The following is a 23,727-nucleotide window of genomic DNA, read 5'->3' on the forward strand; positions in this document are numbered from 1 at the left end:
TTTAAAAGCTATTAATAACATTCTCTAAACCAAACTGTCACAAAAGATTCAAACTCCTGGATATCAAAATTTTTACTTGGGATATCTTTTTTTTTTTTTTTTTGCGGTACGCAGGCCTCTCACTGTGTGGCCTCTCCCGCTGCGGAGCACAGCCTCCGGACGCGCAGGCTCAGCGGCCATGGCTCACGGGCCCAGGCGCTCCGCAGCATGTGGGATCCTCCCGGACCGGGGCACGAACCCGCGTCCCCTGCATCGGCAGGCGGACTCTCAACCACTGCGCCACCAGGGAAGCAAGCCCCTTGGGATATTTTTTAAAGCTGAAAATTTTCAACCAACGGACATGTGCTGTACTAAATAAAAATCTCAAACTAAACTAAGTTCTCAGCCAAGCCAGGCCATCACATTGAGATGCAAATCGCTTTATTCCTTAGGAGAACTGCCTGTTAATTTTCTTTAAAATATGCTGAACTGCAAGCATTTTCTGATGAAAGGTATTTCCCCAAGCAGTTTCAGGTCTGGTTTTAAACCAAAGTTTCCCAACAGAAGGCTGCCTCCTTCCTTCTTCCTGGAGATGAAGCACAGGGCCTTCTTACCTTGTTTCCAGGGGCACAGATGGCTTCGTTTCAGGGGCTTCTGTTTTTCAATAGCATTGCCCATTCTAAAGCCAGAGGATCACAGGGCCCTTCCAAGCCCAGGTGTCTTTGTTGAACAGCGAATACGGACCAAGTCACTAGCTGGAAGGGGATTCATCTCTCAGACATCCCAATCACCCAGCGGTGAGCCCTGGTAAATCCTCACAAGAAAAACCTGAACTCTACTCTGGAAGGTCCTTGCCTCTGCCTTTCAAACTCCCTTCACTCCCAGGAAGGAAATCAGAATAAAAGGCTTGTTATCGCCCTGGCAGTGGGTCTCGGTACCGTCTATACTAGGAAGCTCTTCCTCCGCCCTCCTTTGACAGTCTGTTACTCATTGGCACAGCAGCCTCAGATTAATTTCCAAAAACTTTGGACACTGCTTTTCTTTGGGGGAGGAGTGGGAAATGAGATGATCAAAAAGCTGAAAGTTAAAAATAGACCAATTTGGGGGGGTGCCACAAGAAACTTTTTTTTTTTTTTTTTGCGGTACGCAGGCCTCTCACTGTTGTGGCCTCTCCCGCTGCGGAGCACAGGCTCCGGACACGCAGGCTCAGCGGCCATGGCTCACGGGCCCAGCCGCTCGGCGGCATGTGGGATCCTCCCGGACCGGGGCACAAACCCGTGTCCCCTGCATCGGCAGGCAGACTCTCAACCACTGCGCCACCAGGGAAGCCCAAGAAACATTTTCACAGAGACCCTAACATCACACCTTCTATTTAAGGATTCTGGCCCTCAGACCAGTGTGCATCAGGTGACAAGTTCCATCAGAGAGAAAACAAGCTGACTTCATTAATCCTGTGTTTCCAAGGGAAAAACAAACAAACATCAAAATGCAAACTGCACTTTAGTTTCCAAAGAAGAAAAGACCTCAGAGGACAAGCAGCTAGGAGTTTGTAACCTCAAGCTTCAATCTTACACTCTATTTTGGAATTAATTTTTCTGGAGAAAATGTGGCACCACCTAAATTCTGAACAACAGGTTTCCTGGAAGAAAGAAGGGCATGAAATATGCTTTTTGGTAAAAACAAAGAAAATGGCAAAGTACGTGGAAAGATTTCATTGATTTAGATACCAGAGTTTGAGGGTAGAAAAGCTCTTAAAGAATCCCTGGAGCACATGCAGTGGGTGAGACTGGCTGCAGGACCAACCACCTGGGTTCAAATTCTGCCTCTGCCAACAGAGCATAGTTTTCTCAGTTTTCTCATCTGTTAATTGGGCATAATGCCAGTAGTCCCACCTCCCCGGCTGTAATGTTTAGGGGAAAACACTGACTGAAACTGCCCGGCCCTGGCCAGGCAAAGACAGTAACAATGTGCATAAGTTATTTTACCACAGGAGATCCTGGTAAGGAACAGGGAACTAACAAGCTACCACCAACCAGAAGAATAGGGGAAAGGTCAAAAGGAGAGAGAAGAGACGCCAGTCCACATGTCCTACCAACCTCCCAGAATCCTCCTCGCTGGAATCCATCTTGGCTGAGTGGTTGCACGTGCCACCAGAAAGGACCCTCAGTCAGAATGATTGGTCAGAGACAACCCAGAAACTCACCCCATCACCATAAACCCCGAGGCTGCGAGCCACGTGGCAGAGCAGTCTTCCTGGGCTCCCTTACCCAGCTGCTCTCCGCCCAGGCGCCCCTTCCCAATAAAGTCTCTTGCTTTGTCAGCACATGTGTCTCCTCGGACAGTTCATTTCCGAGTGTTAGACAAGAGCTCAGTCTCGGGCCCTGGAAGGCCTCCTTCCTGCAACATAATGAGGATCAAATAAAAGGGACACTTAGGAATCCCTTGGTAAATCGTTATCACCAACACTGTAATACTCTTTGACTGTGAAACTGTATTAGCTCAGATGGCCGATATCTGGCTTCAGACAATTTAGCCAAAGGCACATAATCACAGTGAATTTCGTTCTATTGGGGTTGGAGGGTACAAGGTGGGAGCCAGAGTAAAATTTAAAGACAGTATTCCAAAAAAGACCCACAGAACCAAAGAAATGGAGTTCGAGAGGCACTAAATGCACTAGTGCTCCAACTGTTCAGTGTGCTCTGTTACCACTCCCAGGGCCACGGCCAGCGTGCTGCACCAGCCACTGCCCATTCTGAGGGAAACAGAAATAATCCTGCCAATGTATGCAAAATAAATGAAGCCAAATCCAAATCTCTACAAGATCTTAAGGTTTCCTATTTGATCTACCAACACAGAAATCATTTTTACAAAATCACAGCCTGAGATTCCAAACTACTTAAAGCAAATAGCACGGGTCCGTTTCACTCCTCCAATGACAGGCAGGAAAGAGAGCAAATGCCAACCCCGCTTCCCTCACACCGTACGATGAACTCACCTTCCAATCAAACTGCAACCACAAACTGCAAAAGAGCAAAGGCTCGCACCCCGACCGCGCCAGAGGGGGCCGCTGAAACCTAAGAGCTGGTAAAAGATCCAATTCAAGTTCAGCACCCACCCCAACTCCATCAGCAAACACCCCACCCTTTCGGTACACTCTGAAGAGACTTCCGTTTCCTTCCAAAAACCGTAACAATTTTCCTTAGGCAAGTCTGCAATGCCAGATATTATATCTGACCTCATTTCTTCCAGAAGACATTTAGTTCAAAATATCTACAAAAGCATAATAGATCAAAAAGGCTCTACTTTTGAACCTGCATCTTAATGTCTCTTTTCACCTAAAGAAAGTTTTAACTTGTCAAATGCTCTGCACACAATGCCGCCCAGCACCAGCAGAATACCCACGCACAGTAGGTGCTTAATAACTACTGAACAAATGGGCAGACAGATGAAGGAATAAACAAATGGATGAACAAATGAAGGCTCCCCGCCCCCCACCCCCCGCAAACACACCCTACAATGTGTTAACCGGAGTTTCTTTTTTTTTTTAAATAAATTTATTTATTTTTATTTTATTTTTGGCTGCGTTGGGTCTTCGTTGCTGTGCGTGGGCTTTCTCTAGTTGCGGCGAGTGGGGGCTACTCTTCATTGTGGTGCGCGGGCTTCTCATCGTGGTGGCTTCTTTTGTTGCAGAGCACGGGGTCTAGGCACAAGGGCTTCAGTAGTTGTGGCACGTGGGCTCAGTAGTTGTGGCTCGCGGGCTCTAGAGCGCAGACTCGGTAGTTGTGATGCACGGGCTTAGTTGCTCCGCGGCATGTGGGATCTTCCCGGACCAGGGATCGAACCCGTGTTCCCTGCACTGGCAGGCGGATTCTTAACCACTGCGCCACAAGGGAAGCCCAACCGGAGTTTCTAATCCATAAATGAACTCTCCTTCCTGCAAGCGCCAGAGGTGTGGGCCCGGCCGAGTGCTGTTTCATCCACCTTCCCCACCCCTCAGCTCTGGCAAAGTCCCCAACCTGGAGTTTCATCCGTATCTTTTTTATCCCCACTAGTCTGTAAAGCCTTTGAAGCCAGGAACTGGGTTTGGGTCAGTTCCCCATGTGCCTGCGCGCACACAGAACAACAGATCACCAGGGAAACCTGGGCTCGAGGCCGACGCTGCCATTTCTCAGCTAGGGGCTGCCACATTCTAACAGCTAATTTTCTGATGAACCTTCCAAACAAACTAGAAATTTCCTTGAGAGCAGCTCTGAAGTGAGGACCCCGTGGTTAAACTGCTTCTAGGGTAACCATGGCCTCCCAAAATGATTCTGTGTGAACTGGATGGGGGCTGGGGGTTGGGGAAGATAAATCGAATCACCTATTTTTAAGAATTCCTCCCTAATTCTCATCTCAGAAAAAGTGTCTTCCAGAGTTGTCCCCAAGGGTGAATATGCTCACCATCCAAGATGGGCAAGTGACCCATCCACTCCACACCTTAGGGAGACAACATGGGACTCAAACAGATGAGACGAATCAAAAGTGAAAGACCACCAGAAGTGGAAAGCTCACTGCATGGCCAGCATCACGTGTCTCCACGTCCTGCGCAAATCCTCCGAGGGTGCTGTGGGTACATGGACTGCTTTCAGTCAGACCGTGTGTTACCAAGTTACTCCTGAGGTATTACTACTGCAAGCCCCAAATCACGGACTCACAGAAGGGGTAGGGCCTAAGGACACAGACTGACAAAATCATCTCCTCCTAAGAGCTGGGGGCAGGGCAGGGCGGGGGTCAAGGCTACACACTCAGTGAGAGAGCCAGATCCAGCCCAAGAATTTTAATTCTTGGCCAGGAAACCTGCTACCTCTTCCTCCTGACCAGAGGGACAAGGTAGTGGAGGAGTGGAAAGTGCTGGCTCTGGAGAAGAGCTGACCCAGTTTGAATCTTTATGTGGGCACTTTCCATCAGGGCGACTTTGAGATAGGAACTTCACCTCCCTGGACCTGATTTTTTCACCTCTGTAAAATATGTACTAATATGCTGCCTACTTCATAGGCAGTCTAAAGCTTAAATAAGATGTTTTAAAGGTGCTTGGCACACTTAAAGAATAGTTACCATTGCTGGGTTTTTTTCTTTTTAATTTCATTATCTATGAACATCCAGCTTTAGAGACAATACATTAAAGAAAAATTATTTACCGTCACAGAGATTTTTTTGTTTTTTTAAATATCCCAGTAAGATCCATGGCAATATTCTGATAAATAACTCATTCCCTTAGCGCAAATAAAATAATATTTCACTTCCAAACACTTGTATCATCAGAATACTTTTTTGATTATGGAATGCAAGCGACATAAACCAAGGAGATAATACTGTGGTTACTGAAGTTTGAAACATTTTACAGAGTCCTGTCCTCAATGCAAGATGCAACTGGATTCAGAAGAAACCTGTGTCAGGGAGTCCTGCAAGGCACTGCTCACTGCTCAGAAGGGGAAGGCCAGTGATCGCTGTGGTGTGCACCTTCACCACCTCCTCCCCACCCCGCCCCCAGGTGTGCGGGCAGGAGATGGAAGCTGGGCTCTGGAGCCGGTGCCCAGTAGCTGACATGAAGCTTTGTGCATGGAATTTGTGTGCCGGGAGGAAAGTCTGATGTTGGTCACTTCCCCTCCAGAGAAAAATACAACAATACAAGGAAGCACCAAGCACTGTGGGAATGTTCCAAAGTGGGAGTTCCAGCTCAGTCCAGAGTATAAACAAAGGGCAATGACCAGCCTGGAGGTCAGGCCAGCAGAGCACTGAGGCAAAAAGTCTGGGAGCCAGTCTTCTGGGTGCCCTAGTCCCTGCTTTGAAGTGACATTCCTGCCCAGCGCTGCGGAAATCACTGAAGGCGAAGGCACATCTCGAGTAGTGCATCACAGGAAACACAGACCGGGGTTCTCTTACGACACTCTTGCACACTCACAGATCAGTCTCAGAATGCCATGGCCTGAGTGGCCTCAGATTCATCCGACAAATGCCGACGTGGAGTTTAGGGAGAATCAAACAACATGAGCAAAGAATCACTTAGTTGTCACCGTAATCAGTGCTGAGGAGTTCCGGGAGGGGAACATGTCTAGCAGGGCAGCCTACTCGAATCTGGGAGGCCAGGGAAGGGTGAGACGCAAAGGATGAGCAGGAGCTGACCAAGCAAATGGGTGAAAAGCATTCTGGGCAGGAGCAGCATGTGCAAAGGCCCTGTGCAGCTGGAGGTATGAGAACGGGGGAGGTGGATGCGGGTCAGAGGCAGCAGAGCCTTAGAGGTCCAGGGTTTCATCTCATGGGCTTCAGGGGGCGCCTAAAGTGTTGACCAAATCACGTGTGTTCATTTTTCTGGGAAGAGAAGCCCATGGCTTTCATTACAGTCTCAAAGAGTTCCAAAAGGTTAAGATCCACAGAACTAGTCCAACCCTCTCGTTCCAAAACAAGGAAACTGAGGTTCCTCATTCTGAGGGAAAGACATTTCCCCACGGTTTCACAGACAGCCAGAAAACCCTAATCACTGGATCCCAGTCTGGTGTTTTTCCACAGCTCGCGGGCTGCCTTACTTCTGGCAGGGGTGTGTCAACAACAACAAAGTACTAATCCTCACTGAATATTGATACTGTATCCCACACAAGGCTACTTTGTTTCTGTCCAGGCAGGTCCAGAACTGACACTCTACAGAATGAACTGTAAAGTCTGCCAGTCCATCTTTCTTGGGGTGTGACCTAACCTGCAAAATACAGGGGGCAGAACCTCCAATTCCAAGGCACCCCCATGAGAAAGCTTCTGGGTTTTTCAGGGACCCTGGCAGACGATGCTGGTTCACTAAAGGAAGGGCAATTAAGGCAGGGTCCTCGCTGCTAAATCAGCATCCAGACTTTTAAAGAAGAAGCTGCTTATTTGTTGTTCTTTCTAAAGTCAGGACTGGGGACTTCCCTGGTGGCGCAGTGGTTACGAATCTACCTGCCGATGCAGGGGACACAGGTTCGAGCCCTGGTCCGGGAGGGTTCCACATGCCACAGAGCAACTAAGCCCGTGCACCACAACTACTAAGCCTGTGCTCTGGAGCCCGCGAGCCGCAACTATTGAAGCTCACGTGCCGCAACTACTGAAGCCCACGCGCCTAGAGCCCGCGCTCTGCAACAAGAGAAGCCACCGCAATGAGAAGCCCGCACACCGCAACGAAGAGTAGCCCCCGCTCGCCGCAACTAGAGAAAGCCCGCGTGCAGCGACGAAGACCCAACGCAGCTATACATACATACATACATACATAAAGTCAGGACTGGGCCAGGAACTAGCCTGCAGGATATGAAAGGGAGAAAGCCCACACCCTCAATTTTATTAATTCCACCTGGAACTGAGAGAAAGGAACTATTTTTTTTAAGTGAACAAAAATAGTAATTTTCTCCTCTGCCACTTATTTCGTACTATTTTGAACACTCGGGGAAAAGTCTAAATATGTGTGGAGAACATTTCTTAAGCTCTTGATGCTTCCTGGAATACCCCAAGGAGGAAGTCAAGTGCCCAGACGGCCATTTGAGGCCTTTGGGACTCCAGCCCCTGAACTATCTTTCCCCCCTCCATCTCCCACATCCCCACTCAGGGGCCTTTACTTTGGCTAAAGGCTCAGTACCCTGTGTGAACCTGCTCCCGCCTGCACTGAATCCCACCTCCTTCCTCCCCAGCAAAGCAGATGAAGCCTAAGAGTCAACACCCAGCAGACTCCCAATGGGCAACCATCAAGGGGGACGCACATTCTCTGCTTTGCCTGGAACATGACAGGGTCAGAAGAGGCAACGCCCTCATTGGGGAAAGGCTCCCACCGCCTTCTGCTAGCCCACTAAGCCCCCAGGGTCTGTGGCCTCCTGCCCTTTACAGCACCCTACTTGCAGAGGCACCTTGACTAAGAGGCCTCTACGTGGGGCGGGGCCGGCGTGGGAGTCGCAGCAGTGCCCTCTGGTTAACGCTCTCCAGGCTTTTAAAGATGCACAACCTTCTCCACTACGAAGCTGAGCCCACACCCAACGTGTGCTTTTATCCACTCATTCAACAAGAATTTGTGAGCTTCACCTGTGTGCCTTTTGAGCTCTGGTGAAACAGCAGCTGACAAGGAGCTTACCTCCTAATGAGAGAGATCATAAAAAAGCAAATAAGTACTATATTTAAAAAAAAAAAAAAGCAAAGGCAGGGTTAGGGGACAGTGAGGGGGTAATGTGATGGTAGTACTACTTTGGACCCCCGTGGCTAGAGGAGGCTGCTCGGGGTGACACACGAACAGAGAGCTGAAAGGAGTTAGGGAGCAAACGCACCCCGAAGGGCAGCTCACGTTTCCCGAGACTCAGGACCTAAGTGCTTCCTGTGCGTGAACTCATAAGGACCCCACCATTGGCTCCATTTTCTCCATGAGGAAGATTTTTAAGAGGAAGAGGCGTGAGGGACTTCCCCAAGGTCACATAACCAGCAAGCGGCTTCTGACCACAGGCTCTCGGCAGCCATTAACCCCAATGCCCGGGGGGGATGAAGAGGCAGAGCAAAGAGCAAGTGCAGGTTCTGAGGCAGGAGTATGCTTGGTATCTTCCAAGAACACTCGAAGGAAAAGCTCAAAAACCCGAGTGTCTGGGACAGAGCAGCAAGGGACAGTGGCACGAGCGAGCCAGGCGCCAGAGTACAGGGTGCCCCACGCAGGCCGTGCTAAGGACTTTGGATTTTATTCACAGTGTAAAGGGAAGCCACGGGACAATCCTGATCAGGCCTGATCTGATCTAATTTACGCTCTGGCTGTTGAATGAAGGAAGGAAGACTAGATAGCTGTGAGGTGAAGTGGGAACCAAGAGGCCAGTTAGGCGGGCACCACGGCGGTACAGAGAGAGACGGCGGTGGCCTGGAGCCTGAGTCAGCAGAGGAGCTGGCAAGAGGGACCAGAGGCGGATATATCTGAAGTAAGCCCAAGAGGATCTGCTGATGGATCAGATACGGGCTATGAGCGAGGAGTCGGGAGGGCTCCAAGATTTCTGAGCCTGAACAACTAGGTCAAAAATGGCATTATTTACCGTCGTGCGCACCCAGGGAGGAGCCAGTTGGGCAGGAGGTAAGGCGGTGAACCAATAGCCCTGGTTTAGGCACATCAAGTCTGACGCTTACAAGACATCCGAGTGGCGATGTTCAGTGGGCAGTCTGCAGTTCAGGGAAGAGATGGGGTCTGGACACATACACTTGGGAATGACCAGTATTTAGATGGCATTTAGACATGGAACTAGATTGCGTAGGAAGAGACTGGAGGACTCAGCCCTAGGATATTCCAAAATTGAGAGTCTGGAAGAGCAGAGGATACAGAAAAGGAGGGCTGAGATGGACGTGTCTACGTGCTACCAGAACACTTACACATTAAGACAATTCAGAAGAAGCTTGTAAACATTTACCACAATGTTTTTGTTTTTGTTTTGTTTTTGTTTTTTTGCAGTACGCAGGCCTCTCACTGTTGTGGCCTCTCCCGCTGCGGAGCACAGGCTCAGCGGCCGTGGCTCACAGGCCCAGCTGCTCCGCGGCATGTGGGATCTTCCCGGACTGGGGCACGAACCCGTGTCCCCTGCATCGGCAGGCGGACTCTCAACCACTGCGCCACCAGGGAAGCCCTACCACAATGTTTTTAAAGTACTGACTTTAAACATAATTTAAATTTTAGAGTTCGGTTCTTGAGTCCTAGATACTTAGTTTTAAATTGTCTTGCTAATCATGACGACTAATATATCAAACCAATGAATTAGCTAATATCCCAAGGAAAAATATACATTTAGTGTGGTATTCATCAAAGAGTTTTCTTCCCAGCTGCCAATCTCCTGGCCATTTTCTTGTCAGAGCTAATTAGATTGCTGTTTTTTACCTCACAAAGCTGCTGACAAAAGCAGGTACTGGAAGTAGAAGAACTGTGAACATCGTCATTCTCTTGCTGTTCACCTGTGCTTGTATTATTAGAATCTTCTTCAATCTGTGGTGTCTTTGCCACTTATCCATTTATAAAAGGGTTTGTTTCAGTACCAGGCAATGGTTCAACCCAGCTCTTCCACATGCCAACTGGGCAAGTCATATACACCTCAGTTTTCTCATCTGTAAAATGAAGCCACTATCACCTCCCTGCAGTGCTGTTGAAGGCACTGAATATATTCAGCACAGCTCCTGGCATCAATGCATGTAAGTTGTTTTTTATATCCCTCCTCCCCCTCCAAGAGCAACTTTTCAGGTCGAATCCCTAGGAGCTTTTCCGTTCCTCTCCATACTTAACTTTAAGCAGTGATTCCAAAGGGTGCCCCCACCCCCAAACACCTACCCCACCAGGAACATCGACATCATCTGGGAACTTGTTAGAAATGCCAATTCTCAGCCCAACTCCAGACCTACTGGAGTAGAAACCAGGGGTTGGAGCACAGCAGCCTCCAGGTGCTAAAGTCTGAGACCTACTGGAGAAGGCGGGCGGCATTCTGGGACACCCAGCAGGTCCTCAGGACAGGGACCACCTGACCCAGACAATCCTGTCATCAATACCTGCTAATATAACAGGCTGCAAGCTGCCAATCTGTTATAAACACAAAGCTTCCTACCCTTCTGGCTGTTTTCTTTAAATATCAACTATATCACTTGAATAAAAATAAAACTTCTTACAAAAATTCAATCCCTACCCTCCTTTCTATAGCAAGAGGGAAAAGAAAATCTCTAACTTAACCCAGATTACTGTTCCTATATAATTATTATATAATTATATATGTTTATATATATTATTATATTATAAGTAATAATATATATTATTATATATGTTATATACTACACATTTATATATATAATTAGTATATAATTATGTAATTATTTTTCCAATTCTCTTGACACGAGCACTAAGATCCTTTCCATCCATTCCAAAGAATATGAATTTAAGATCTGGTTAATCTAATTTTTCTCATAAGGAAAACATGCTCTGGTTGTTTTATGTACACGTTTATTGTTTTTATAAACCAAACTGTCCCAGATTTTGATGCTTCCATGAGCTGAGTGATTGGAACATACGAAGTGGCAGATGCCCACAGGGAGAAGGGCACAAAAATCGAGTTCAGCTGGCCCTCCCGTGGACTCCACGGGACTGGTCCCGCCTTGGAATAGGCCATATTTCTGAAATAGTTCTCTCACTGCAAAAGCAAGACCCTCTCCAACACAAATGTGTGGAACTCAGTAGCTGTAAGTGATTCCTCCCTCAGTGTTTTCCCATCCAAATCAGGACACTTTTGAGAGTGACAGGGACGGTGCTATTAATAATTATGCCAGGACAGCAGGTGTAAGCCGGGATGTGTGATCATTGCCCCATCTGTCATGTCTGCATGAGCCCAGTGATCCTCAAAGTAATTTTCCTCTGGTGTCCAGACACCTAACTGTGAGGCTAGATGAGAGCTACATTTATAAGCAAAACTCTAGAGTCTGACTCTTCAATCAAAGGCTAGACCTCGCCTAGAGGGGAGACCTGGACAGTCACAGTGAGCTCCATGAGAGCAGCCTGGCTCATTTATCACTGTGTCCCCAGCATCTACCTTCGCAAACTAAAGACAGCAGCTGCTCAAGAAAGCAGCTGAAAGAATGAAGTGATGCTTCCTGTTGTATTTCCTTGATTCTAAAATGTGTACTTCTTCACAGTTTAACTTTTAAAATCAGGATATGTTGTTTTATAATCAACCCTGCTAATGTATTTTATTTTTCTTTGTTTCCTGAGAAGTGTTACTATATCACTAAAATGTCTTACATGTGTTGGTGCCAGAGTATCAAAAAACACGGCGACTGCCTATCATTGCAGATTCACGGAGATGTGTTAATGATACTCATGGGACCAGAGACCTTATTGTGACAATCTCCAGGCGACAACTCCCAAATGGAGGCACCATTCCATCTAACAGAGTTTCCTGGCCTTGAAACTGTCAGAGAAAAGCCTTGATCTTGCTTCCATAGATCGTCCTCTCTCTTCCCCTCCCCCAAGCCAGTGATGCCTTCTCATGAATGTGGCCAGCAGCCTGGAATCCTGCCGAACAGTGCTAGAGTGAATGCCATCTGTGCTGTCCACCCAGAGTAAGTGCCGACAATGGTACCCAGGCAGTCTCAGATGGAAGCCACTGAGAGGCTTGTGAGGGTCTTTACTAAGAGCTGACATGCACTGAGCACCCACTGTGTGCCAGGCTACAGCACCCCCAGGCTCTGGGGCTCAACTAGACGTTGAGGTCCCTGGACTTCTCTTCCACTCCTGGCAACGTTCTACTCAGACGAATAAAGGACGGGAACCAAAGGTTGCCAGAGGGCAGCACTGGACAATTCTCCTCTGTCAGGGTCCTCGAGGAGCCCAGCACAGCTGAGAAGTGCCACATCCAGTGGGGAGGGGATCCACCCTGGCTTAAAAGCTTCCCGCCCCACAGGAGCCCACGTCTCATAATCTCACAGGCTCCCTCAAGAAGCACGCCCAGGGACTTCACTGGTGGCGCAGTGGCTAAGAGTCTGCCTGCCAACGCAGGGGACACAGGTTCGAGCCCTGGTCCGGGATGATCCCACATGCCACGGAGCAACTAAGCCCGTGCGCCGCAACTACTGAAGCCCATGCGCCTAGAGCCCACGAGCCACAACTACCGAGCCCGCATGCCACAACTACCGAAGCCCGCACGCCTAGAGCCCACAAGCCACAACTACTGAGCCCGCGTGCCTAGAGCCCGTGCTCCACAACAAGAGAAGCCACCACCACCGAAATGAGAAGCCCAAGTGCCACAATGAAGAGTAGCCCCCGCCCACTGCAACTAGAGAAAACCCGTGCGCAGCAAGGAAGACCCAACGCAGCCAAAAAAAAAGCACACCCAGTTACGAGAGCCACTGCGCTTAGGGAGCCCAGGGTGTTGCGTCCCACCAAGTGTTTATCGTTCACCTAGAGGTCCTCCCAGCCCAGACGTAATTAATTAAACCAGAGGTCATTTTTACCATAAGCACTGCTCCCTAGTAATACACTTGGTTTATGCCATCACTTTTTAAATGTTTTAATATAACTTATTATAAGACATTTAAGATTAAATAACTATTGCACAAATACTCAAAAATAATTGGTATCCACAGCATTTTTTTTAACAAACTGTGGTAAAATATACATAAAATGTACCACCTTAACCATTTTTAAGTGTTACCACAGTTCAGCGGTAATAAGTACATTCACGCTGTCGTGCTACCACCCAGTCACAGCAGGGCAGGAGGTGAGTGGCAGGCGAGCAAACCTTCACCCGCCGTTCTCCGTCACTCACGTGACCGCCCGAACCATCCCCGCCCCCCACCCTGGTGGGAAAACTGGCTTCCACAAAACCTGTCCCTGGTGCCAAACAGGTTGGGGATTGCTGAGGTCACAGGACTCTTTTTGTCCTGTAAAACTGAATTTAAACATTAATTAAATTTTAAACAATAATTCCCCATTCTCCCTTCTCCCAGCCCCTGGCAACCACCATTCCACTTACTTTGTCTCTGTGATTCGATTACTCTTGGGTATCTCACACAAGTGGAAGCATATACGATATTTGTCCTTTTGTGTCTGACTTCTTCCACTTAGCATAACGTCCTCAAGGTTCATCCATGCTGAAATGTGTGTCAGAATGTCCTTCCTTTTAAGGCTGGATAATGTTTCATTGTGTGTACATACCACACTGTTGTTTATCCATCATCTGGTGATGGGTACCTTTTGGCTACTGTGTGACTAATGCTGCTATGAAACTGCATATACAAGTATCTTTTTGAGTCCCTTCTTTCATTTCTTTTGGGTATATACTCAGAAGGAGAACTGCTGAATCACATGGTGATTCTATTTTTAATTTATTGAAGAACTGCCACTGTTTTCCATAATGGCTGCAACATTTTACGTTCTCACCAACAATGCACAAGGATTCCGATTTCTACACATCCTTGCCCACACTTGTTATTGTCTGATGTTTTGAAAGCAGACATCCTAATGGGTGTGAGGTGGTATCTCACTGTGGTTTTGATGTGCATATCACTAATGGTTAGTGACGCTGAGCATCTTTTCATGTGTTTATTGGCCATTTGCATATCTTTGGAGATGTCTACTCAAGTTTTTTAATTGAGTTGTTTGATTTTTTTGTTGGTCAAATGCGATCTTTATTTCTAGGAAACAGAGCTAGTTAACCAAAGTCAAATTCTATGCAGATAAACAATGATTATATCCATACAATGGAATACTACTCAGCTATAAAAAGCAATAAACTACTCATAAAAACAATAACTTCATGAATCTCAAAGTCAGTATGCTGAGTAAAAGAAGCCAATTCCCAAAAGTTACATGCTATATGATATTCTGGAAAAGACAAAACTATAGGGATGGAAAACAGATCAATGGTTGCCAGGTGCCGTAGGTGGAGGAAGGGTTTGACAACAAAGGGTCAGCAAAAAGTCCCCCCCCCCCCCCCGCCGGGGTGATGGAATTGTTCTCAATCCTGACTGTGGTAGTGGTTACACAAATCTACACATGAGTTAAAACTCAGAGACCTGTACACCCAGAAAAGGGTCAATTTTACTACATGTAAAATTTTAAGACATTCTCACGCAGAAGGGGAAAGGGTTCTCCTTTTAACCACACAGGCATTATGCTAAGCAGCTTACCAGCATCATCTCATGGAATCCTTACAAAACTTCAGAAATGTATAAATATTGACGGTCACTTGAGCCCAGGTCTGACTGACCTAGAAGAAACTAAGTCCTGATTATTCAGATACCCAAGATTCCATTCGATCTTTCCAAGACCTGGGGTGTGTGTAAATTATTATCTGTCATACAGTAGGAGGAATTTAGTGTTGGTAGAACCACATCCACACATAATCTTTCTCCCTGGGGATGGGGTCCACAGGGCTTCTATCAGATCCTTAGCAGCACTTAGGATCTTAAAAAGCTCAAGAACCACTGTTCCCGTTCAAGGTGCAGGGAGGGGCTGTGGCCTTCCCCAGAGGACACAGCACATCTGCGACAGTGCCAGGCCAGAAGGGAAGGCTCCAGACACTCAGGCTGGTTCTCTCTCCATCATCCAAAATATGCCACAGTTCCAAGCATTCCTGGTGACAGTGACTTCATATGTTCCCCGAGATGATTTTAGTCTACACAACTTCCCCAGTAGCAGGTGCATTTCACTACCAAGCTGGGACCAGTACTTTGGCCTCCCTGCAACACAGGCCTGAAACGGAGCCCAGGTTCCCAGTCCAATTCCTATCTTGGTCAAATATAAAAACTTCATTCTACAGTCTTGCACATTTAGGGTAAGTAACAGACAGCTCCCCATAAACAGAATAAAACAAGGACAGCTCATGCGGGAAAGCATGCTTTTGATCTGCACCTTTGGTTTTCTGATGGCCTCAGAGAATCAGTATTTGCGAGGTACTCCTGACAAGCTGAGGCAGAGCTCACATTGGTGTGGCTATGGTAATTAAACGAGAGGCCCGGGACGAAGTGACTGAAGTGAGTGAAAAGGGTTGACTGGGCTTTGGTCTCTCTGCAAATAGCTGTGTGCTTTGAGCTGGACGAACTGACAAAACTGCAAGCAGACTACACACATTTACTTTCACTTATCAGAAAGGCCCAAGAGAGCACAGGTTAAGGAAGACTCAGAACAATACACTAGAATTTCTGCATTTATCTTAACTGTGAAAATTAATCAAGGAAGGGGACTATAGGGTATGAAACCACCCCACTTGCCACGTTCAATGCAATTTGTAAGTTACCTGTACACAAGGCCCTTGAATGGCTTGTGGTGTTTTACCTGTCACAAAACAAAAGCAACATCTCGTGATAATTTCACGTTCAGTGTTGAACAAAGATGGTTTAGTGGACCCTGAGAGTCACCCCTACAAGGAGAAACTGAGGTGGTGTCTCTAAGGATGGAGCAAATGCCTACCTGCTGGTGACCATGCTCAGCCCTGCTCTGGCTCTGAGATAAGCCGCTGCCCACGAGCACAGGCCCGTTCCTTTCAGACAGACTTACAAAAGTATATAATCAGGACTTTTCCTCCATCTGCTGCACGTGCTGGGGCCACGTGTGTAGCTGAAATGAAATGCCATCAACACTTCCCATAAGTTATCTCTTTGGAGGTTTATTACTTAGTCCTAAAAACCTATTCCCTGGAATTCAACTTGAGAGAGAGAGAGAGAGAGAGAGACGGACAGACAGACACCCTGCAAGGAAATACCTCAATAGCCAGAGACCTCCCCTTCTTCTGTGAGTGCTGAGGTCCGAACTTCACTTATCATATGACCATTTTAAAGGAAACGGTAATTTTAGAGCAGAAGGGGACATGAGGTAGAAACAAAAGCTAACGTTTACTGTGTCAAGACTCTGCTAACATGCTTTATCGTACATCATCTCGTTGAATCCTCTCTCAACGCCATAAGGTAGGCACTGTTATAATTTTTTTCCATTTTACAGATAAGAAACTGAGGCTCAGAAATGCAAAGCAACTTGCCCAGGATTCCACTGTTCCACGGGAGAGCTGGGATCCAAAACTACAGCTTTAGGACTCAGTCGAAGCTCCCCATCCCTGCTCCGTGAGTCCACCCTTTCATTTCACAGATGGGGAGACTGAGGGCTCAGAGGGACTGATCCAGGCCACTGCTGCAGACCCAGGGGCCATGAAGCAGGTCTCCTGACCTCCAGCCCAGGCTCATGCTGCCTCTAACATGGATGAGTGTTAAGTATGAAACCCTAGATCGAAAGTCTCCTGCACACAGCACATGCGGTGGCCAGATTCTCAACTCCCTAAGGGCACAGATGCCTCAAAACTTCTCAGTAGCCCCATTGCCTTGGAGGGCTGCTGGACACTTGGTGAGCATTCAGCCAATGCTGCATGGATGAAGAGGTGTTGGGTGCACGTATGGATGGGTGTGTGGGTGGATGATGGATGGGTGAGTGTGTAGGTGGGTGGACAGAGCTATGTCTACTAAGGGCTACTTCTCACTGGTTTACATCCAAAGTAGAGTCCCTTGCAATATTTTCAGCAAATGCACTTTTTAAGCCACCTCTATAATGGAAAAAGCAGGAGCTGCTTCATAAATCTGTAGGCAGATGTGAAGCCACCTTGACAGTCCTGCAGAGAGGCTGGAAAGCCCCAGGGGAATCCCAGAGGAGGTTCCAACCAAAGACAATGACAGTGCCTTCCAGCCAGTCTCCCTGTGGCTCTGTGGTAGAAGAGCAGCAGACCCCAGATCCAGACTCTCAGGGGGACCAGGGAAGCACACATGAAGGCAGGGAAGAGAAGGGATGAAGGAAACCCAAGTTCCCCAACCCGTTCTACCTCTCACTCAACTTGCCACCTGCCTCCCTTTCTTTAGCTGTCAAATGGCACAATACTTGCCATTTCTCTCTTTATAACAACAGACCTAATTAAATCATACAAGTATCACAAGGTAAAACTCTGAGAGACTTCCCTGGTGGTCCAGTGGTAAAAAATCTGCCTTACAGTGCAGGGGATGCGGGTTCGATCCCTGGTCAGGGAACTAAGATCCCACATGCCACGGGGCAACTAAACCCATGCGCGACACAACTCCTGAGCTCGCCCGCCTCAACTAGAGCTCGCGTGCCACAGACTACGGAGCCCACGTGCCCTGGAGCCTGTGCACCACAACTAGAGAAGAGAAAACCCGCACTCCACAACTAGAGAGAAGCCTGTGTGCTGCAACGAAGGGCCCGCGTGCTGCAACTAAGACCCGATGCAGACAAAAATAAATTAAGTAAATAATAAAATAAATCTTTAAAAAAGAAGACGACTCCCACTCCCAATGCAGGGGGCCCAGGTTCGATCCCTGGTCCAGGAACTAGATCCTGCTGCAGCCAAATAAATTAATTTAAAAAGACTAAAAAATAAAAAGGTAAAACTCCCAAGGACACAGGAAGTACTCAACAATCGTAAGCAGTCACCCTTCTCACCTGGGAAAAATGCTGTTACTCTAATACCTTTTAATAACAAAACAAACAGACAAAACCGAAAACAAGAGCAAAAAAACTGATGCCTATAATAGTGTTTTGAAAGCTACAAAGGATCATGTAAGTTTTACCATGATGATGAATAGTTACATGCCCTGCAACACTAGTGTCAGTAAAAACCAACAAAACAGCCCTAACACACACCACCCTTTATACTGCAGACTAGACTCACAAAGAATCAGCATTAGAAAGGGCTTGGAAATGGGTTTGTTCCCCCCCCCCCACTGCATCAGGTTACAACAGAGGCACCAGAGGCTCAGAAAGATTAAGCAATTTGCCCAAGGTCACCCAGCAAGAAGCAGGACTTCCTGGCCCCCTGAGAGCTGGAGCAGGATAGCCAGGGGACCAATGTCATCTCAAGCATCCCCTCCAACATTATCAGGTGGCCCTTTCAGTGTAGCAGCCACCTCAGTGATGGAGAAGTCCCTGGAAATGTGGATGCTCATTTTGAGCCAAGTCACAAAAGCCAAGAGAACAATGTCCAATGTCATCACAGCCAATGAAAATATGGATAAATGGGACATAATCAAATGGGCTTTAGTCCTGTCGTGGCCCCAACTTGGTATGACCACAGGCAAATCTCAGCTATTTTGGATCTCAGGATCCCACGCACAAAAGAAAAGCTCTGTGTCAGAGTTTTGTCCTCTGTAGAAGGAGAACGTAACAGTACCTTTCTCCTGTTGTGAGGATTGAAGGAGACCATGTGTGTAAAATGCACAGAACGGAGCCTGGTACCAGCACGTGGTAAGTGCTTAATGAATGTTAGCTACTACTCTTATTTGTATTTATTATTGAAAGGAGAGGTTGAGAGCAGCTAAATCCATGACCCATGCATAACCATCCATCTATTTATTCACAGTCACTTGAAGGAGAGAGGGCACACGTGATCATCCAGGCCCAGCAAATAAATACAACCATTGTTTGCAAGCCAGAGGTTTTGTTTGTTTTTCTGTTTGCTTGTTTTGGGCCAACTAAGTGGCTATGCGGCGCCATCTCATTCCACTGGACTTCCGCTGTCCTGTCTTCTCATTCCATGTCCACACCTCCCTTCTTCCAAAGGCTACAAGCACCGTACTTCTGCTCAGGGGCACCATGGGCTGCTCCCATCCTTAACAGAACAGTGTGCGTCCAGTCAAGTCCACACCAAATGCCTGAACTCAGCCCTTTTGTGACCGGCCCAGGAGGCACCACACACCATCCTGGGTTTGACAGCTCCATTTCGTCTACACTGTAAAAGCAAGGTAGAGTTTCCTGATCATGAAACTTAATTTGCAGTAAAATGACTGTGTGGAGCCAGCAAGCCAATGAAAAGCAAAGGAGAAAGAGCATCTTTAAGGGACCAATGGGAACGGAGGGTCTGAGCTGTTACGACATAGTAACAGTATTTTAGGAAGACGCAGTCCAGACTTCAGGACAGGACAGGTTCAGAGAACTATCGTCTATCTTCCAAACCACAGCCTGGAAAAGAAAAGTGGGGAGAAAGAGGAATTATGACCATCTGATGCCAGATTTCTAATCCATTTAGGTAAGTCTCTCCACTGCATCTTCACTCACAAAGAGGAAGAAGTGGCAAGAGAGACTCTGCTTACGGAGTCCTGATACAGAAGAAAGGGGGCGCCAGCAGAACACCAACAGCCTGCCTTTCCAGCCCCTCGAAGACAGCGTGTACTGTACAACCACCCATAAACAGACAGCTGACAGTGCAGGGAGCTGGTCCGAAATAACGCTCAGAGGCCAAATGAAAAAAGTAACAAGTACAGACAGGGCCTCCCATCATGGCGCCAGTCACACTGGCAGGCAGAGCAGAGCTGGCATGTGCTGTGGTTTGTAAATGAAAGGCAACATCACAACTGCTCGACGTGAATGAGCACTGCCTAAGAGTACTTCGCTCCCGTGCACCCCCAGAACCACGCAGAGTCACCACAAACGGGAGCTCCAGACTATCCAGGCTGCACGAGCCTCTGCCTCTCATCACTCCCTAGAGCTCTCCCCACAGAGTGTTCTGGGAATTTCATCTCAGCCCCCTCATCAATTTTCGGAAGAACACACCAGAACACTGATCAATGTATATGGTTAACAAAGAACCCCAACTAAATGCATACCCTTATCAGAGTATTGGTCCTACTAACTTACCAAGAAACATCTCAATTGGCAATTCAAACCCCAGAAGAAGCTCCATTTAAAGTTGATTTTGAGACTTGGAATCAGAAACCTAAGTTCATTCTTTAACAACATGAACTAAATTCACTAGTAAATAGTTTCTGAGCACCTACTACGTTGTAGGTACAGTGATGGCAACCCCGTGGTGGACCAGACGGGCACACTCCCTCGAGGGGCTAACGGTCTATTTAAGACTGTATTTGTTGATTTTTAACTTGAGGAAAGCAAACTGGGGCTTTGGTTTCTGAGTGAGCTAAACAATATCGTTCTATCCAAAGGGTTTATCTGGGGTCTTTGCACGGAATTCACTCTCTGCTAGAGGAGGCACGAAGAGCCTAAAGGAAGGCGGATTTGGAAGAGGAGGCTGAGTGCATCCAGGAAGTGGGTCTTCACACTGTGCTGGTGGAGGATCCAAGGAGGGGCCTCAGGGGCCACAGCTGAGCGGTAAGGACTTGTTGTGTCCAAAGTGCTCCCCATTGACGGTTGGCTAAGAGCTTTCCTATTTGTTATAAAAGGCCTGATGCTTTAAAACAAAACAAGGAAGCACTAATTTTAGATTCTCCCTCTCCCCGCTTCATGGCACTGATGGAGAAAATGAGACCCAGAAAAGGAAACGAATCTCCCAGGGTCACAATTGCGTAAATGGTCTAAAACAAATGACAACAAACTAAGATGACAGATCCCTTAATAATTCACAAACTGTTTTTGTTTGTTTGTTTCTTTTTAAATCATAAAACAGCCTCTGGGGCAAGGTGGATGACAAGTCGGAGGAACACCTGTCCCGGCAGCCAGGCGCCCAGTCGGGGCCGCGTGGGTGCGGTAGCGGAGCGGCCGGCCAGGACGCTACTCCTTCCAGCGCGTCATCTTATTATGGCAACGGGAACACATTCAGCTGGACTGAGGTAAGCCCCAGCCGGCCCTGTGCTCAAGGCATTCTCCAATCCAGGCTGGTTTGGGAGATGATTTTTCTGCAAACTCATACATGACTCATCTTTACAGGCCTCCTATCAGGTCTGCTGGCTACAAGGAATCCCATTCAAACCACCTCTGCCAACAGCTGCTCAGGAGACCAGGAAACACTGGGGTTGCTGCGGCTGCTTTTTTAAGACGTATTTAGCCTGCACCTGTGCTATTTTAATCTCCTTACATTACTGCCGGTGATATTAGTATCATACGCAGCCTAAAGACTGCATTTGGCCTACCCTAATTTAACAGAGATTTCTTTTTTTTTGTAACACCAGAAAAGAAACTTAGAAACATGAACAGTAATTAAGATAAAGTTACTGTGTCTCCAGCAACATGGGAAGCTCTAAGCAGTGCTCTGGAAAAGGGCTGGCGGAGTCAGAGCAGAGGTGGGTGCCCCGCTGCCTTGCACCGCACCAGAGCGGTGTGACCCTGGGCAAATCCAACCTTCCCCGGGCCTGAACTGCCCTCAGGGTAAAACGGGGATAACTGGCCCTGCTCTAGTCCTCAGGACTTGTTTTAGGGATCAACTGAAATGACGTCATCTGTCAATGCACTCCAGGCGGAAACTATAGAAACTGCACAAATATTCAAGACCGTCTTGATGTTACCGTGGACCGAGAGCCCAGGAGGGCCAGGCTCCTGCTGGCTCCGGGCCACCGCAGGGCGGCACAGTGTTTGCCAACGAGGAGGGTGGAGGGTCGCAGTAAGTGCCACAGGAGTGAGGGAATGAATGACTAGCAGGTGCCATAAGAATGTTGTATTTATTGATTGGATACATTTTGAGCACAAAGATTGATAATTGTGGGGGAAAAAAAGGAAGTGTAAAATTTGAGAGGAGTTTAAAATACAGTAACCGCTGATCTACGAGGACTCTTTCTTAGGCCAAAAATGTGCAGCCTCGTGTGACAGACTGCACTTGTACTTTTTATCTGTTCTGAGAAAATACATAATGACAAAAAGTTACTATGACAGCAGACAGTGTGAATTTTTCATTTTAATTTATAATGAAAGCATCTTCACACATTTGAAATACACAGCACCTGAGCCTGAGACACTGTATTTATTCAGTCCTTGGGCAGGGCACTGGCTGAGCCTGCTGCCACTTCAGCAGCCCCTCGGAGTAGCCTGAGACCACAGGGGGCCTAGAGAGTGGCCAGAGGGTTCGGTAATTGATGAAACTCCTAGACAGACTCCCAGTGGTCTGCTGGAAATACACAGCAGGGAAAGAACCCCCCCCAAACAAACAAATAGAAAAACCTGCGTAATTTATATCTTCATGACATCTACTTTTATTGTCTGCCCCAGTTGGATGGTATGGCCCAGGAAGCACAAATCTTTCTTGTATCCCAAACACTAGAAACTCTGGGCCTTTGGGAGGTTCTGGAAAAACTGTTTGATAAATGAACTGAGGAATGAGCACTTGAGACTCTCTAATGAGTACAACCGGTGAAACTGAGGCCACCTTCTTCCCTACGCCCCCTGCTGCACCCAGCTAACGGCTCACCTGAAAATCTCAGCCCCTCACAGAGGCAGCTCCCACCGTGAGTCTGATGGGATCCCTTGTAACCCCCCCAGCTCTCCCCACACTGCCAGAGGTAAGGGCCTGTGTGGCGGCATGATGCCCGCCGAGTTCACCGCTGACTCCCAGAGCCTTGCACAGCACCGGACAGCGGGAGCTCGATCAGTGCCAAGCAAGGGGATCAAAGAATGAATCCATGAAGGAATGGGGCAAAGACTTCAAAGTCCAGATAAAAAGCAAACAAACACAAACACGAGTGATTTCTGCAAGGAGAGGGATGCAAACTCAAACGTCAACAGTCCAAGTGGGAAGCAGGAATCAGCGCTGGGGCTGGCAGCAGGAGTGGGAGGTCCCCGCCACAGTGGCCTCGTAGGAACCAGCGCCCAGGGTTACTAGAGCTGCTCATTTTCCAAAAGAACCAGAAACCTGAGCTTTGTGAGTCATTTCCTGATTGTTAAATACTGACCATCAATTCTTTCTTTTTTCTCCAAGAACATGTATGGATCACACACAACACATCTATTGCCTGAACCCAGCCCACAGCCACCAGTCTGTCACCTCTGTTCACCAGGCAAGAGAGGTGTTTCAGCTCCAGAAGCATTAAGGCTTCAATTCCCTCCACTTAGTGCATTTACTGGGAGTAAGCATGAGCACACTGAGACCCACCATAACTGCGTACACGCCAGAACCAGGTTCACTGGTCCCGCAAAGTGGCCTCAGCTCTGCACACATCTCCCGCCAGTGTGGGTCCTCCAGAGCAAGTCCCTCTTCGTTCCCAGGGAAGCACCTCTTCTCCTTGCCAGGCCTGCCCGAAAGCTCACCCTGGGAGCTCCCTAATCTGTCTGGCTCCCTCACTCCCCAACTCCCCATTATCTCTGGAAGACACCAAGGAGCCTCCCCCTCCACTCCAGCATTCTTCCTGGCCTTCCAAATTCAACCCTTCTCCACCAAGCCTAACTGGACTGGCCCAACCAGCTAGCAAACTGATCCTGTGCCACCCTCTGGAACCCAGACTGTCTTCATCCCCCACTGGGCCCAGAGCAGATAACCGAAGACAGCCAATCTGGTTCCTACA

General features: G+C 47.8%; 1 protein-coding gene across 9 annotated transcripts in view; it reads right to left on the bottom strand.

Annotated features, from left to right (window-relative positions):
• Positions 1 to 23,727, bottom strand: part of RAPGEF1 (Rap guanine nucleotide exchange factor 1) — a 140,172-nt gene that overhangs the window by 113,581 nt on the left and 2,864 nt on the right. The window contains exon 1 of one of the 9 annotated variants that reach the window (XM_089913909.1): positions 594 to 1,108. The exons of 6 other annotated variants lie outside the window; for them this stretch is intronic. In XM_089913909.1, the coding sequence (XP_089770035.1) occupies positions 594 to 657 (64 nt within the window). In that variant the 5' untranslated portion in view covers positions 658 to 1,108. Of the gene's footprint in view, positions 1 to 593; positions 1,109 to 23,727 lie in introns of those variants that run through there. 2 more of the 9 variants (XM_022578379.3, XM_022578380.3) reach the window with 2 other exon arrangements.

This window comes from Delphinapterus leucas, chromosome 6, assembly GCF_059928025.1.
Source record: "Delphinapterus leucas isolate spDelLeu-1000000601 "Yukka" chromosome 6, BTC_Dleu_Yukka2, whole genome shotgun sequence".
In the NCBI taxonomy this organism is placed as follows: Eukaryota; Metazoa; Chordata; class Mammalia; order Artiodactyla; family Monodontidae; genus Delphinapterus; species Delphinapterus leucas.